Source organism: Ceratotherium simum, chromosome 2 (genome assembly GCF_057802395.1).
Source record: "Ceratotherium simum simum isolate JZ-2026a chromosome 2, ASM5780239v1, whole genome shotgun sequence".
In the NCBI taxonomy this organism is placed as follows: domain Eukaryota; kingdom Metazoa; phylum Chordata; class Mammalia; order Perissodactyla; family Rhinocerotidae; genus Ceratotherium; species Ceratotherium simum.
In genome coordinates this window covers 34,442,042-34,458,261 of record NC_141901.1, presented here as the reverse complement: position 1 = coordinate 34,458,261, position 16,220 = coordinate 34,442,042, and the positions used below count along the sequence as shown (strand labels likewise).

The 16,220-nt window shown below is 60.9% G+C and overlaps 1 protein-coding gene and 6 non-coding genes across 7 annotated transcripts; 3 read left to right on the top strand and 4 right to left on the bottom strand.

The window, feature by feature from the left end:
- Positions 1 to 2,612: 2,612 nt before the first annotated feature.
- Positions 2,613 to 2,684, bottom strand: TRNAE-CUC (transfer RNA glutamic acid (anticodon CUC)). The gene has a single exon. It is a non-coding gene; the product is annotated as a tRNA-Glu (tRNA).
- Positions 2,685 to 3,000: 316 nt separating this feature from the next.
- On the bottom strand, positions 3,001 to 3,072 carry TRNAG-UCC (transfer RNA glycine (anticodon UCC)). Its single transcript has one exon. It is a non-coding gene; the product is annotated as a tRNA-Gly (tRNA).
- A 1,329-nt stretch (positions 3,073 to 4,401) lies between these two features.
- On the top strand, positions 4,402 to 4,483 carry TRNAL-CAG (transfer RNA leucine (anticodon CAG)). Its single transcript has one exon. It is a non-coding gene; the product is annotated as a tRNA-Leu (tRNA).
- Positions 4,484 to 6,189: 1,706 nt separating this feature from the next.
- On the top strand, positions 6,190 to 6,260 carry TRNAG-GCC (transfer RNA glycine (anticodon GCC)). Its single transcript has one exon. It is a non-coding gene; the product is annotated as a tRNA-Gly (tRNA).
- Positions 6,261 to 8,405: 2,145 nt separating this feature from the next.
- LOC147917827 (uncharacterized) lies at positions 8,406 to 10,688 on the top strand. The gene is made up of 2 exons (XM_087417302.1): positions 8,406 to 9,131; positions 10,007 to 10,688. The coding sequence occupies exons 1-2, from the start codon at positions 8,470 to 8,472 to the stop codon at positions 10,686 to 10,688; spliced, it is 1,344 nt and encodes a 447-aa protein (XP_087273428.1). The 5' UTR covers positions 8,406 to 8,469.
- Positions 9,293 to 9,364, bottom strand: TRNAE-CUC (transfer RNA glutamic acid (anticodon CUC)). Its single transcript has one exon. It is a non-coding gene; the product is annotated as a tRNA-Glu (tRNA).
- TRNAG-UCC (transfer RNA glycine (anticodon UCC)) lies at positions 9,660 to 9,731 on the bottom strand. Its single transcript has one exon. It is a non-coding gene; the product is annotated as a tRNA-Gly (tRNA).
- Positions 10,689 to 16,220: the final 5,532 nt, after the last annotated feature.

Here is a 16,220-nt window from a genome sequence, read left to right as displayed (position 1 = left end):
CCACTCCGAGAATCAGACCGTGTCGGTTCCTACCACCAGTAGGAGGCAACTTGCCACTCCTACGAGTGATGCACCGCATTCTCCCCGACGGTCACCGAGTCGTGATGGCGCGCGCTCCACTCATTCCGAAGAGTTCCGCGATATCATCACGATGCACACACACAGCGAGCGTTCATTCACCTTCTCCCGCTTGGCCGCTCTATTTCCCAAACGCTGGCCCGCCCCTCCACCACTAAAACCACCTCCGCCGCCGCCACCACCAAGTCCGCCGAGTCACCTCCACCAGGGCCAGCACCGAGTCCACCGCCATCAGCGCCAGCACCACCACTATCGTCACCGCCGCCGCCAGGAACACCCCGTCGCAGGCAGCACCACCACCCCGAGAACCACCGCGCACCCTCCCGGGTCCAACAGCACCACAGCCTGCAAACCCCAAGCGGCACCGCCAGCCCCAGCACCACCTCCTCCCCCCCTCACCACCCTCCTACTCCACCAGACACCCCTACTCCTCTCCTGCCCCACACTCCCCTCCCCGCTCCGCCCCCACCCGCGGCCCCCACCTTCCAAATTCTGCTTGGCCGGGGACCGCGGGTTGCATTCGTCCCTTTGGCCTCTTTTTCAACTCAAGCCCAGACACACACCTGAGACCCGACTCTTGTCGTGGGGAGAGGTCACTTGTGTCTCTGGGGCAGTTGAATTCCCACCCTTGCCTGCTGCCTACCCCTCCTCTCACCCTACTCCTTAGCCTGACCACCTCGCAGCACAGCACACCAGTCTCGCCGGCCTGGGTCCTCTCCCCACCACGGGGCCTTCCACCTTCCTCGCGCCAGGGCCCACGGCCCTGCCCGCCACCTGCTGTTCCTTCCAGCCTCCAGGCTCACCCCTCCATCCCTCCGCCACCAACCCCGTGGACCCCGGGCCCTCTACGCACACTTCCACCGGTCCTGTCCTCCTCCCTCGGGCCCCTCCGACAAACCCCTGCTCCGTCCCCACCCGCACCCTAAACCTCGCCCCCACCCCCGCGGCACCCGTGCCGGGCAAGGTGCGCCACCGCCCGGAGCCTGCGCAGAGCTCCCTGCCTGAGCGGCCAGCCGCACTCCCGGCCACATCCCGCAAGCCCCGCACCTCCCCGCCCACGCTCCACTCCGACCCACCCGGGACGCCCTCCCACACCTCCCCGTGAGCAGCACGACGCTCACGGCCGTCCCCTCTTTCGGGGTCATTTGGCCCTGTGCCCTGACCCGCGTGGGAGGCCACCCACGGAACAGACACCTTCATCCTGCTCTGTCACCCGCCCACCCACACTCACCCCCAGCACCCCGGCCAGGCCGGTGAGGGAACTTCCTGCGCTGGCGGTGAGCACCCCATGCCGACAGGGGCCTCGGCACACGTGAGAACGGCTCTGTCTAAACCCGGGGAGTGTGCCGCCGCCGCCGCCGCCGCCGCAGGTCTCTGCCCTTCCTGGGCTCCGCTCTCCACTTTTGCCTCTGAAGGAGCCAGTCGGCGAAGAGGTGTTCAACTCGCTGACAGCGGCCCGGCTGTCGTGGCGGGAAGGAGACCGAGAGCTGCCATCTACTTCGGGGAGTGTCCACAGAAGGAGATGGATCCCAGGGTGGAGACAGGGATGGCGTCCATCCTGGGTGGCTGGATGGTCGGTAAGGCGGGAACGGGAACACATCGGACGGTCCAATCTAGGTGGCGGGTGGGGGGAGGGGTGTGTCGGGCAGGGAAGCGTTCCCGGTAACCTTCTGGCCACTTGGTGAGAGGACTGAGAGCGTCGGTGATGCCAGTCGAATACAATGTTGGCCAGAAGTCCACTCTGTCATCCCTCTGCCTCCAGCCCCCACCCCCTGCTTGGCCAGACTGGCCTCCTCCATCTCCCTGCTCTGTCTCCTCCGCCGCGGCCGGGTGCTCTAGCTACCCGGACAGACGGACGGGTCCAGGTTCATTCTCTCTTCTCCGCCTCCCGGGCGCCAGGCTCCGGCTCTCGGCCCCCTCGGCGCACGAGACCACGACGCACTTGGCGCCCAATCGGCGGCCCCGGGAGACGCAGCCGGCACGGGACCTGGCCGGCGGCGGCGGGTAAGCTGCCCGCGCCTTCGCCGGCAGGAGGCGCCAAGTGAAGGACCACGCCACAGGCCCTGGCCGGTGGCCGGACCTGGCGACGTAGGCCCCGACCCTCCCCCACCCCAACCGGAGCCGCACCTCAGGAGGCAGGAAGGGTGGCTTGGGGGCCGCGAGGTTTGTCCCGGCCGAAGGCGTGCCGCTGGAGAGTCGAAGCACGTGCGGTGGCCACGGCGGGCGAGAGTGGCTGCCCGGGCCACTGTGGTTTGGGGCTGAGGAAGAGCGGAGCGAGGCGAGCGTCCGACGAGGAGGAGGAGGAGAGACGTCGGGTGGGCGAGGCGAGGCGAGGCGAGGCGAGCGAGGGCCAAAAGGTTGGCAGGGGCGCAGGTGAGGTGGCAGGGCTTGGGCTGGCCGTGGAGGGTGCCGGGTGGCCTTGTCGGGGGTCCGGGGCCGAGGCCGAGGGGTAAGGGGCGAAGCGAGCGAGCTCTGGCGTGGGCTAAAAGGGGGTTGTGGAGGTGCTGGGGAGGCGGAGAGAAAGAAGATAAGGCTTCCCTGACCGGGAATCGAACCCGGGCCGCGGCGGTGAGAGCGCCGAATCCTAACCACTAGACCACCAGGGAGCGTCAGGCCTCGCGCCTGGCCTGCGCCTCCTGGACCCGGGGCCTCCATCCCGCCCGCTCGGCGCTCCCTTGGAGCCAGCCCCCTGCCTTTGGCAGGCCAGCCGCGCGCGGCCCCTGGCAATGCACGCGCCCTAGCGTTCTTCCTGCCCGGCTGCACCCTCAAAACACTACTGCGCGCGCCTCCTTCTCACACACACGCACACGCACACGCGCACGGCCGCGGGCCCGGCTCCCGGCTCCCGGCTCCCGGCTCCCGGCTCCCGGCTCCCGGCTCCGGGCACGGAGGGCCCTGCGGTTCCGCAAAAGGTCGGCCCGCTGCGTTGGCCGGGAATCGAACCCGGGTCAACTGCTTGGAAGGCAGCTATGCTCACCACTATACCACCAACGCTGCACAGCCCGGGCTGCCCCGAGATGCCGGCCCGGGGCTCGCGCCGGCGCCGTCACGCCGCCGCCGCTGCCGCCGCCCGGCGCAGCCCTGCCCCGACGCCCCGCCCGCTCGCAGCTCGGCGCTGCCCCAGGCGCCGCCAACGGCCGCCCCGCGCCAGACGCAGCGGCCCTCGTCCGCCGGCCCGACCGCCTCTGGGGGGCGCCCTGGCCGCCGTTCGACCCGACCAAAGCCAAAGCCGACCCCGACCCCGTCACGTCCCCCCTCCTCCTCCCTCTCAGGTCCTGCGGCAGCGGGCTCGGCCAAGCCCTTCTCCACCCGCGGCTCCGCGAGGCCACTTCCCGCACCGAGGCGGGGGACCCATCCGACCCCGACCCGTCCCGGCAGCTGTGCAGCTGTGCGTCGCGTCGCAAGGAGCCCATTGCGCCAGCCACCTTGGCAGGGCCGCTCGTCGGGCGCCGTGGGGAGGAGCAGAGGAAGCCCTCGCTCGGCTGTGGCGAGCAAGCGCCCGGCGAGGAGGAGGACAAGGAGGAGGGGAGAAGGGTCCGGGTGGGCGAGGGTGGGCAGCCGGGGCACGAGTCGGCGGCCTGCGCCTCGCTGGAGGGCGGGGGAGGGAGAAGAAGGGCCCTTGGGCGCAAGCGGCTGGACGGAGAGCGCTGCCGGCGACCAAAAGAGGGCGTCTTGCCTCCCGTCGGGGAATCGAACCCCGGTCTCCCGCGTGACAGGCGGGGATACTCACCACTATACTAACGAGGACGGCGGCGGCCGCCCCGGCGCGCGACCGCTGTCCGGCTGCCCGCCGACGCCTACCCTGCCCTCGACCTTCTGCCCACCACGGCTGCCCGGCGCGTGCCCGGCCCGACCCGACCCGACCCCTAAACAATCGCGTCATTCGACAAAGCAGATCGCGACCTCGATCCGGACCCGGACCCGGACCCGGACCCGGACCCGGACCCGGGGCTGCTCAAAGCTCCGAGTGCGCGCTGCCTGTTGCCTCCAGTGCGGGGATCGCGCCGGCAGGAAGAGGCCCGAGAGGGCGAGCAAGGCGGCGGGGAGAAGGTGGGCGCGCGCCGTGCCGCGTCCGCCGCGAGGGAGGCGCGGGTGGGGGCTGGCGGCAGAGGACGGCCGCACCTGGGGACGCGACCCGGCGGGGGCCGGGGTGGGCGAGGGGTGTGGGCGGCGGAGCCCGGCGAGTCACCCCGCCGGTCGGCGCGCGGGTCCCGTCCCTTGCGCGCCCACACAGCGGCCCGCCAGGCGCCGCGTGCGGCCAGGGTGGCACCGCTCTGCGCGTCGGGTCCCAGCCAGGTGAGCGGACACGCGCCCAGGCCCGCCGTCAGGATGGCCGAGCGGTCTAAGGCGCTGCGTTCAGGTCGCAGTCTCCCTGGAGGCGTGGGTTCGAATCCCACTCCTGACACGCCCACCTTTGGCCCGCCCAACAAATGCCCGGGTCCTGGGCCTCCGCGACACCCCGTCGCAGCTCTTCACCGCCTTACCGTCCGTCGCTGGCTTGCGCTCTTGCCGCCTCTCCAAAGTCCAGCCCCTACACTCCACGCCTCTCGCCCCACCAGCTGCTCAGGCACGGCCACCTTTCCTGCCGACCCGTGCGCCGGCCTGGCAGAAATAGCCCAGGAGGGTGCTCCGGCGCCTTGAACCCCTGGCAACTGGCTTCCTGGACGCACGCGCTCCCCACCCACTCACACACCCTTCCTACCTGACCCCGCACGCGGAAGCTTCAGGACTTTGCACCACATCTTTCCCTCCCCTGCTTCCCCTCCCTGTCCCCGCGCCCCCACCTCCCTCCGACCCCATCCCTGCGGCCCCCGCCCCCGCCCACGCCCCTGCTCCGTGCTTGTGGGTTTCCTCCCCAACTGCCTCCCTCCCACTCCCGTCTCCGCTCCCACTGCCGCTCCCTCACCGCGCCCTGCGTGAAGAAAGCCCTCCACGGGTCACCCTCCGACTTCTGCCTGGTGAACAGCGACTCTCTTAGAGCCTGACACTCGCGCAACCAGCAGCACACCGTCCGACGTTCTGTCCTTGCCGCCAGCCCCGCCCGCCTGCCCGCCCATGCCATTCTCTCCACACCCTACTGAGGTCGCGGTCCCCATCTTGCTGGCCTGTGCTACCCACCGCGATTTTTCACCTCGGGGCCTCGCCCTGGCCACACCTGCCTGCCTCCAGGGACACGCGCAGCGCAGCCATCTGCTCGCCAGCCAACGACAGAGCCCTCCCTGCACAGGGCCTGCCTGGCACCTGAGCCCAAGCCGGGAAGGTTGCTCCAGTGAGGAGCCAGCGGAAGCCCTGGACCCCCCGTCACGCACCCGCCAACGTCCGGCCCCCAGCCGGGGCCACCCTCGGCGGCCACACCGCGTCTCGAAGCGGGAAACCGCAGCCGGGGCCGAACCCCACCACACCGGCGCGCTCCTCAGCGGGCTGCCCGCGAGCCGGCAGCCACTCCGCCACAGCGCTCCTCCGATCCGAGACCGCGCTCCTGCCTCGCCACCGACGCACCGGAGCCGGACCCTGGCCGGGAGGCCGTCGGCCAGAGCGCGGAAGCCAGGCTCGGGCACTTGGCCTGGCCTCTTGGCCTGAGGCCCGCTCGGCGGCGGGCGGCGGCGGAGGCCGCGCTCCCGGGCCTCCAGCTCCGACGGCTCCCCCCACGCCCCGCCGCCCGCGCCCTCGCACAGCCGGAGCACCGTGCCCGCCCGTGCCCGCCCTCGCGCCCAGCGCACCGGCAAGAAAGCCAGCCGCCCAAGGCACTTTGGGACCGGGCTGTGGGTCGTCGAAGGGAACGTCGGCCTTCAGCTGCACCCGCCCACAGATCGCCTACCCTGACTGGCATTCGGGCGCGGGCCCGGCTTGGTCCGGCTCCCGGCTGCCTCTGGCGACGCCGGCCATCTCGCCGCGGCCCTGGGCGGCAGAGAAGGCGCGGCACGGGCCGAGCCTGCCTCGGTGCCTCGGTGCCTCCTCGCCCGCCCCCTTGCGTCCGCGCCTGCGCCCTAGCGCCCTCCACGTACCTGGAGCCTCTCTTGGAGCCCACCAGTCCGCCGCCTGCTCAGACGGAGCAGGTGGCCGCGGAGGGCGGCGACCAGCGTCGGGCGGCTGGTGGCGGCGGCCATCGGTGCATGGGTGGTTCAGTGGTAGAATTCTCGCCTGCCACGCGGGAGGCCCGGGTTCGATTCCCGGCCCATGCAGCACCGCGTTCCCCTTTTGGTCCCGCCGCCCCAACGCCGAAGCGAGGCTTCCTCTCTCCCGCGCTCAAGGCACCTGTCCCACACCGGCTCTGCGGCCCACCGCAGCACATTCCACGTGCTCTCGTCTCCCCCGCCCCCACCCCCAAGCCCCCTCTCTCGCCCTGGAGACAGAAAGTCCACGCGGGGAACCAAGCCCCCGTGCCCAGACACCTCGACCGCTCAGCCACTCTTGTGCCCACACGCCTTCCTTGTCCCTCTGCTCTTCGCTCCCGTGACCCCGCTCGGCTCACGCCTTTCGCTTCGAGGAAGGCTACCCTGCACCACACACTGGACCCCGCACGCCCCGCTCCGTCACGGGGGTTCGCCCCCGCTCTCTGCCTCGCTCTACCCCCACTCCGAGAATCAGACCGTGTCGGTTCCTACCACCAGTAGGAGGCAACTTGCCACTCCTACGAGTGATGCACCGCATTCTCCCCGACGGTCACCGAGTCGTGATGGCGCGCGCTCCACTCATTCCGAAGAGTTCCGCGATATCATCACGATGCACACACACAGCGAGCGTTCATTCACCTTCTCCCGCTTGGCCGCTCTATTTCCCAAACGCTGGCCCGCCCCTCCACCACTAAAACCACCTCCGCCGCCGCCACCACCAAGTCCGCCGAGTCACCTCCACCAGGGCCAGCACCGAGTCCACCGCCATCAGCGCCAGCACCACCACTATCGTCACCGCCGCCGCCAGGAACACCCCGTCGCAGGCAGCACCACCACCCCGAGAACCAGCGCGCACACTCCCGGGTCCAACAGCACCACAGCCTGCAAACCCCAAGCGGCACCGCCAGCCCCAGCACCACCTCCTCCACCCCTCACCACCCTCCTACTCCACCAGACACCCCTACTCCTCTCCTGCCCCACACTCCCCTCCCCGCTCCGCCCCCACCCGCGGCCCCCACCTTCCAAATTCTGCTTGGCCGGGGACCGCGGGTTGCATTCGTCCCTTTGGCCTCTTTTCAACTCAAGCCCAGACACACACCTGAGACCCGACTCTTTGTCGTGGGGAGAGGTCACTTGTGTCTCTGGGGCAGTTGAATTCCCCACCCTTGCCTGCTGCCTACCCCTCCTCTCACCCTACTCCTTAGCCTGACCACCTCGCAGCACAGCACACCAGTCTCGCCGGCCTGGGTCCTCTCCCACCACGGGGCCTTCCACCTTCCTCGCGCCAGGGCCCACGGCCCCTGCCCGCCACCTGCTGTTCCTTCCAGCCTCCAGGCTCACCCTCCATCCCTCCGCCACCAACCCCGTGGACCCCGGGCCCTCTACGCACACTTCCACCGGTCCTGTCCTCCTCCCTCGGGCCCTCGGACAAACCCCTGCTCCGTCCCCACCCGCACCCTAAACCTCGCCCCCACCCCCACCCCCACCTACCCCCGCGGCACCCGTGCCGGGCAAGGTGCGCCACCGCCCGGAGCCTGCGCAGAGCCCCTGCCTGAGCGGCCAGCCGCACTCCCGGCCACATCCCGCAAGCCCCGCACCTCCCCGCCCACGCTCCACTCCGACCCACCCGGGACGCCCTCCCACACCTCCCCCGTGAGCAGCACGACGCTCACGGCCGTCCCCTCTTTTCGGGGTCATTTGGCCCTGTGCCCTGACCCGCGTGGGAGGCCACCCACGGGAACAGACACCTTCATCCTGCTCTGTCACCCGCCCACCCACACTCACCCCCAGCACCCCGGCCAGGCCGGTGAGGGAACTTCCTGCGCTGGCGGTGAGCACCCCCATGCCGACAGGGGCTCCTCGGCACACGTGAGAACGGCTCTGTCTAAACCCGGGGAGTGTGCCGCCGCCGCCGCCGCCGCCGCAGGTCTCTGCCCTTCCTGGGCTCCGCTCTCCACTTTTGCCTCTGAAGGAGCCAGTCGGCGAAGAGGTGTTCAACTCGCTGACAGCGGCCCGGCTGTCGTGGCGGGAAGGAGACCGAGAGCTGCCATCTACTTCGGGGAGTGTCCACAGAAGGAGATGGATCCCAGGGTGGAGACAGGGATGGCGTCCATCCTGGGTGGCTGGATGGTCGGTAAGGCGGGAACGGGAACACATCGGACGGTCCAATCTAGGTGGCGGGTGGGGGGAGGGGTGTGTCGGGCAGGGAAGCGTTCCCGGTAACCTTCTGGCCACTTGGTGAGAGGACTGAGAGCGTCGGTGATGCCAGTCGAATACAATGTTGGCCAGAAGTCCACTCTGTCATCCCTCTGCCTCCAGCCCCCCACCCCCCCTGCTTGGCCAGACTGGCCTCCTCCATCTCCCTGCTCTGTCTCCTCCGCCGCCGCCGGGTGGTCTAGCTACCCGGACAGACGGACGGGTCCAGGTTCATTCTGACTTCTCCGCCTCCCGGGCGCCAGGCTCCGGCTCTCGGCTCCCCTCGGCGCACGAGACCACGACGCACTTGGCGCCCAATCGGCGGCCCCGGGGAGACGCAGCCGGCACGGGACCTGGCCGGCGGCGGCGGGTAAGCTGCCCGCGCCTTCGCCGGCAGGAGGCGCCAAGTGAAGGACCACGCCACAGGCCCTGGCCGGTGGCCGGTCCTGTCGACGTAGACCCCGGCCCCTCCCCTCCACCCCAACCGGAGCCGCACCTCAGGAGGCAGGAAGGGGTGGCTTGGGGGCCGCGAGGTTTGTCCCGGCCGAAGGCGTGCCGCTGGAGAGTCGAAGCACGTGCGGTGGCCACGGCGGGCGAGAGTGGCTGCCCGGGCCACTGTGGTTTGGGGCTGAGGAAGAGCGGGAGCGAGGCGAGCGTCCGACGAGGAGGAGGAGGAGAGACGTCGGGTGGGCGAGGCGAGGCGAGGCGAGGCGAGCGAGGGCCAAAAGGTTGGCAGGGGCGCAGGTGAGGTGGCAGGGCTTGGGCTGGCCGTGGAGGGTGCCGGGTGGCCTTGTCGGGGGTCCGGGGCCGAGGCCGAGGGGTAAGGGGCGAAGCGAGCGAGCTCTGGCGTGGGCTAAAAGGGGGTTGTGGAGGTGCTGGGGAGGCGGAGAGAAAGAAGATAAGGCTTCCCTGACCGGGAATCGAACCCGGGCCGCGGCGGTGAGAGCGCCGAATCCTAACCACTAGACCACCAGGGAGCGTCAGGCCTCGCGCCTGGCCTGCGCCTCCTGGACCCGGGGCCTCCATCCTGCCCGCTCGGCGCTCCCTTGGCGCCAGCCCCCTGCCTTTGGCAGGCCAGCCGCGCGCGGCCCCTGGCAATGCACGCGCCCTAGCGTTCTTCCTGCCCGGCTGCACCCTCAAAACACTACTGCGCGCGCCTCCTTCTCACACACACGCACACGCACACGCGCACGGCCGCGGGCCCGGCTCCCGGCTCCCGGCTCCCGGCTCCGGGCACGGAGGGCCCTGCGGTTCCGCAAAAGGTCGGCCCGCTGCGTTGGCCGGGAATCGAACCCGGGTCAACTGCTTGGAAGGCAGCTATGCTCACCACTATACCACCAACGCTGCACAGCCCGGGCTGCCCCGATGTGCCGGCCCGGGGCTCGCGCCGGCGCCGTCACGCCGCCGCCGCTGCCGCCGCCCGGCGCAGCCCTGCCCCGACGCCCCGCCCGCTCGCAGCTCGGCGCTGCCCCAGGCGCCGCCAACGGCCGCCCCGCGCCAGACGCAGCGGCCCTCGTCCGCCGGCCCGGCCGCCTCTGGGGGGCGCCCTGGCCGCCGGTCGACCCGGCCAAAGCCAAAGCCGACCCCGGCCCCGTCACGGCCCCCCTCCCCCCTCTCAGGTCCTGCGGCAGCGGGCTCGGCCAAGCCCTTCTCCACCCGCGGCTCCGCGAGGCCACTTCCCGCACCGAGGCGGGGGACCCATCCGACCCCCGACCCGTCCCGGCAGCTGTGCAGCTGTGCGTCGCGTCGCAAGGAGCCCATTGCGCCAGCCACCTTGGCAGGGCCGCTCGTCGGGCGCCGTGGGGAGGAGCAGAGGAAGCCCTCGCTCGGCTGTGGCGAGCAAGCGCCCGGCGAGGAGGAGGACAAGGAGGAGGGGAGAAGGGTCCGGGTGGGCGAGGGTGGGCAGCCGGGGCACGAGTCGGCGGCCTGCGCCTCGCTGGAGGGCGGGGGAGGGAGAAGAAGGGCCCTTGGGCGCAAGCGGCTGGACGGAGAGCGCTGCCGGCGACCAAAAGAGGGCGTCTTGCCTCCCCGTCGGGGAATCGAACCCCGGTCTCCCGCGTGACAGGCGGGGATACTCACCACTATACTAACGAGGACGGCGGCGGCCGCCCCGGCGCGCGACCGCTGTCCGGCTGCCCGCCGACGCCTACCCTGCCGTCGACCGCCTGCCCACGACAGGTGCTGAGCACGTGCCCCACTCGACTCCACACCCAAACTATCGCGTCATTCGACAAGCAGACCTCGTCCCGTTCCGAATCTGGACTCTCACCCGGAGTCGTAACTGGACCATGGCCTGCTTAAAACCTCAAGTCTGCGGTGCCCATTGCTTCCAATCCGAGTATGACGTTGATAGGTAGAAGCCCTTTAGACCTACTGCCTCAGTGTCCTTTTCGTGCTTGTATCCTACCCTACGTCTTTTTAAAGAGACTTTAGCAAGTAGCTTTAAGGATGTAGGTCCTGCTCAGAAGTATGGGAGATCCCTTGTTTTTCATTGGAGAGAAAAGGATCTTCTTGGGCAGCCTTGCTCAGCCGTTTTAGATACAAGAGTGTCTGCATGCCTCATAACATATCATCTCATCTGGGAAAACAATTACTTTAAGTGTGAAATTATTAACACAAAATTTCGTTTCTGCATGTCAAGTGGAATTGTAGTTTTTTGCACTGTATTTTTGTTATTGTGCATATGTCTTGACAACGATATTTTTTAATTATCCAGTTTACTAGGAATATTATAAATGGAATTATTATGCTAATATGAAATAACTTCATCAGAAGCCGATTACATGTATGGTTATAATAAAATATATTTAATGGTTTTACTTCACTTAAGATTATTTTCAAATAAAACTTCAAATATATTACCCTCTGGTGTATAAAACTGACACACTCCTAAAATGATACACAGTGTTAACAATTGACAGATATATTTATAGTAAGTATTTATCCTTGGCCAGAGAGAGATTTTGTCTTGTCCTTGGCCCTTGGTGGCAGTATTCAAGCCCTCAGAATGTCTGGCCTGATAAGATTGTCTTTAATTAGAGTGATGGTAGTCCATGCTCTAATGTCTAACAACCTAATTTATGCTTAGGTTTTGGGTTTCCTCTTATCATCTCATACCACTTGACCTCCACAGGGCTGGGACTGAGAGCAGCCACATAAGAACTCAACCCTGCCTAGGTGATGAAGCCCCAGTATGATATCTGGACCAAAGCTCAGTGAACCTCTCTATTCGAGTGTAAGCCATGGGTGTTGTCACACATCGATGCTAGGAAAGTAATTTTGTCCATGACTTCAAGGTGAGAGGCCAGGTGAAATCTCTAAGTCTCGTTCTTTCGTTGATTATTCCCTATCTGCTTCTTTCCTTGTGTGATTTTAATCTGTATCCTTTCTCTGTATTAAACCATAACTGTGAGTATAATAACTTTCAGTGAGTTCTGTGAGTTCTTCTAATGACCTTTTGAACCTAAGTGTGGTCTCACAGATGGGAAGTGGTAAACCCAGAGAATACAAACATGAAAAAATCTGGGTTCATGATCATATCAGATATACAAGCCAAAAAGCACTAAATGAGGCAAAGAAGAGTACTTTGTAATGCTAAAGACTACAATTAATGGTGAAGATATTTAATAAGTATTTATGTTCCAGATAACACAATACAAACTTTTAAGAATGTACATTTTATGTAAGGAGAAATAATAGAAACACTGTAATGTTGGTGGACTTGAATACACCTCTCTCTGTCCAAAACAATCAAGCAGAAAAAATAAGTGAGGATATAGTATATTAAGGTAGATAATATGAATATATAATCTCTCTACCCCAATAACAGAAATACATCTTCAGCATGCAGTGCAGCATGCTGACTTCTGTAGAAAGGTCAGGAAGATATCAAGGGAACGTGTAGGGGGCTTTATGCATGAGTCAGAATAAGGAGCACCAAGTTTTGAGGGTCTTGAAACAAGCAGGAAAGCCATGAAATGGTGGGTTTGTAGAGGACGCCCAAGACTGCAGCAGGATAGTAAACTGGGGCTAAGTCTTGAGGATTCTGATTCTCAGGTGGGTGGTGTTCAGGAAACGCAGACTGGAAGCTCTCTTGCTGCTAGGGGTCAAGTATCTAGACTGGGTTAAATTATTTTTTTTAGCCAAGGCTCCTTCATGTGCTTCCTGCACAGTCCAATGACTGGCTCTTTGTACATCATGGACCATCTCCGAAGGCAAGGACTCTGGCTAGCTGTTTGCAGGACAAAATGAAGGCACCATTTCTCACCTATGTTTTCTGGTCTCCTTCCTTGGTCACTCCTGGAGCTGAGCAGAGCAGGTAGACAGGAGACAGGTAAATTTTGGCTTCCGAGACTGGACCACACTGCGTGTTATCCACTCTGCCCTAGCACATGGCAGGAGTCTCTGCTGCTGTTTTCTCCATTACCCGAACTGGCCTCTGCTCCTGTGTTGCGTCTCCATCCAGGATGCTCACCTGCACATTCTGCTGCCCCTGGACCACCCTGGTGTGCATGCAGCCGGGTGGAGACTGCGGCCAGAATTCTGGGCACCTGCTAGAGCCTGGCATGGGGTGTGGAGGTGGACAAGAGCCAGCCAAACCACATAGGGCCCTTTTCCTTAAGAATCTCACCACTCATTCCAGCAACGTTTCTGGCTTTTCCAACATGTGCCTGTGCTTGGCACTCACTGTCTGGTACACAAGCTGAATGTGTGTGTATACATACACACACATACAACAAAGGGCATAAAACCAAGAACAAAAAAGAGGAGGGCCATTTGTTGAGTGCTGGGAGGTGGGGAGAAGGAGTCCAGTGTGTCCAAGTGGACTTCGGGCACAGAAGTGTCAGGCTTGCTGAGAGTGGCTGGGAGTGTGGTTCGCTAGTCAGGGAGGGGCTCTGTAGAGGCTTCAGGGCATAGAGACACCATGCCTGGCGTGTGCTGGGCCATGAAGGGGGGAGGGCGGGGGGGGCATGCATCTAAGAAGCCTATAGGTGGCTAGGATAAGTGGTTTGCATTCTCAGGTCAGGCATGTGAGAGAAGTATATTGTAGCCAGCTGGAGGACTGCCAGATTGCAAGCTAGGAGTCAGTTCTGGGCCAAAAAAAGCAGAATGGAACAGATGGGTGGCTAGGACAGGTAGGAATGGTGTGGAGCAAGGCAGTGAAGCTTAGGGGTAGGGGGGGAGGCAGGCAAGGGTGCAGTTGGCAGAGTCTCAGCAAAGTTAGAAAGAGGTAGTGAAGATAACTTGACCGGACTTTTCCAAAACCCAATGTAGTGGCAAACAAAGTGATGAAAGCTTAGGGAACTCTTTGAGATTGAGAGAGTAACCACTCAATGCAGTACATGATCCTAAATCAGAGGGGAAAACAGTTATAAATATCACCACCACTTCACATACTACAGTCAAAATTAAAATTGTACCCCGAGATGAAACTGAGATAACAAGATCATCTTGACTAGTTCTGGTCCTCCGAAAAACAAAACCTGGACTATTTCCTGTCAACTTGAGTTCCCTAATAAAACAATTTTATCCCTAATTTTTGTAATTCTGATATCTGAGATATGTTGTGACTTGTAAATATGATGATCACGTGGTAAATCTGCTGTTTTGCCGTCATGAACAGACTAACATAAACTTGGTAACCTTGGTAATTTTGGGTTTGTGTGTTTAGTTAAATACCTGTATTTGTATTAGATGACGGACTTTTTTCTTTTAAAATACTTCTGTGTCTAAGTTTTCTTTTATAATTGTTTCAGGGAGTCAGAGCATCTACTGCACCACAGATTACCCACTAGTGTTGTTAAGGGGAAAGGTCTAGTTTTGGAGGTATGGAGGTATCAGGCTCCCACCACCACCTGAATACGTTAATTAATCTTAGCATCACTAAAAGTGGAACAATTCTGTAATATGTGCCTCCTGAAATGATACAATGTAATACATGTAGCATCATCTATGAAGTGTTCTTTCCAAAATGTCAAATCTGGATCTAATGAAGCCTTAATAACTAACTTCCAGTTTACTGGAAATACATAGAAATTCATTAGAAAACAAGGTAAAAGACATCATGGGGAAGCAATTAGACAAATTCAGAGTGCAGACATTCTGAAGGAGAACAGAACCCATTTCTTTAACAAAGCAAGTGGTTGAACTATTCTCAATTAAAAGAGACTAAAAGGGCCTTAAAACACACCAACAAAATACAATATTGGGACATGTGGTAGAGTGCATTTTCCAATGCTCCTGGCAACATTTTTGCCCATCTCTCATATATCTTCATTAATATGACTTTGCCACTCCCCCAATAAAAGGTGTAGTTTAATTCCCCTCTCCTTGAACCTGGGCTGGCTTTAATGACTGCTTATAACCAATAGATTGGGTCACAAGAGATGCTAGGTGACTTCTGACGCTCAGCCAGAAGATGGCTTGCAGCCTTTGCCTTGGTGTCTTGAAACTCTCCATCTCTAGATGTCCCTCTCACTCTCTCCCACAGCCTAGTCAGCATGCTGGGAGAAGTTCAACCAACGTGGAGAAGTGAGGTGTAGGTGCTCCAGTAGATAGTTCCAGCTGAGTCCAGATTTGAGGCACTTCAGCCTATGAGTCAGACATGTTCCATCCTGTAGACATTCCAGTCTCACATAGCCATTTGAATCAATTCCTCAGAAGTTAGGGAAGAGAGACAAGTTTCCCCTGCTGTGCCATGCCTGAATTCCTGACCCACAGAATCAATGAGTTTAATAAAATAGCTGTTGTTTTAAGTTACTAAATAGGGGGTGGTGTGTTACACAATAACAAATAACTGGAACAGGACCTTGTTTGGATTAAAAAGCCTCTGATATCTGGGAACTCGCCTGATTCTAAGAGCTGGGCCTTGGTGTTGTTAGAAGCTGATCTGGCATTCACAGATAGCCAATGGGTTGATGTAAAGAAGCCATTCAATGAAATTGCTGCAAACCTAAAAGTTATGATAGCAATTTAAAAAGCTGGTCTCTGGACATTCTGCTCTGGAATCAGATGAAGTGGCTGGGACTGTGAGTGGCAGAATGGTCAGTGCTTAGAGCATTAGCTTTGCTGAGGAGGCCTTGAGCCTTCACTTGGAATCTGGTGAGAGCCAGGGAAAGTGGGGGTAACCAACAGAATCTTGCATTTGAGAAAGGCTATAATATTGCATGCTGGAACTCGACAATAAAAAAACAAACAACTCAATTCAAAAATGGGCAAAGGACTTAAATAGACATTTCTCCAAAGAAGATAAACAAATGGCCAAGCAGCACGTGAAAAGATGCTCAACATCACTAATCATTAGGGAATTGCAAATCAAAACTACAATGAGATACCACCTCACACCCACTGGGGGCTACTATCAAAAAATACACGCACACACACAAGAACAGAAAACAACAAATGTTGGCAAGCATGTGGTGAATTGGAACACTTGTGCATTGTTGGTGGGAATGTAAAATGGTACAGCTACTCTGGAAAATAGTATGACGGCTCCTCAAAAAATTAAAAATAGATTTACCATATGACCCAGCAATTCCACTTCTGGGTATATACCAAAAAGAATTGAAAGCAAGGTCTTGAAGAGATATTTGTATACCTATGTTCATAGCAGATTATTCACAGTAGCTAAAACATGGAAGCAACCCAAATGTCCATCGACAGATGAATGGATAAGCAAAATGCGGTATATACACACGATAGAATATCATTCAGTCTTTAAAAGGAAGGAAATTCTGACATGTGCTACAACACAGATGAATCTTGAGGATGTTATGCTAAGCGAAATAAGCCAGTCAAAAAAAGACAAACACTGTGTGATTCCACTTATATGAG

Excerpts from the sequence above, each read along its gene's own strand:
- LOC147917827 (XM_087417302.1), top strand. The coding sequence starts at position 8,470 with ATGTTGGCCAGAAGTCCACTCTGTCATCCCTCTGCCTCCAGCCCCCCA. Across the intron at positions 9,132-10,006 it reads AAAGGTTGGCAGGGGCGCAG|GTCCTGCGGCAGCGGGCTCG; the intron begins GTGAGGTGGCAG and ends CCCCCCTCTCAG.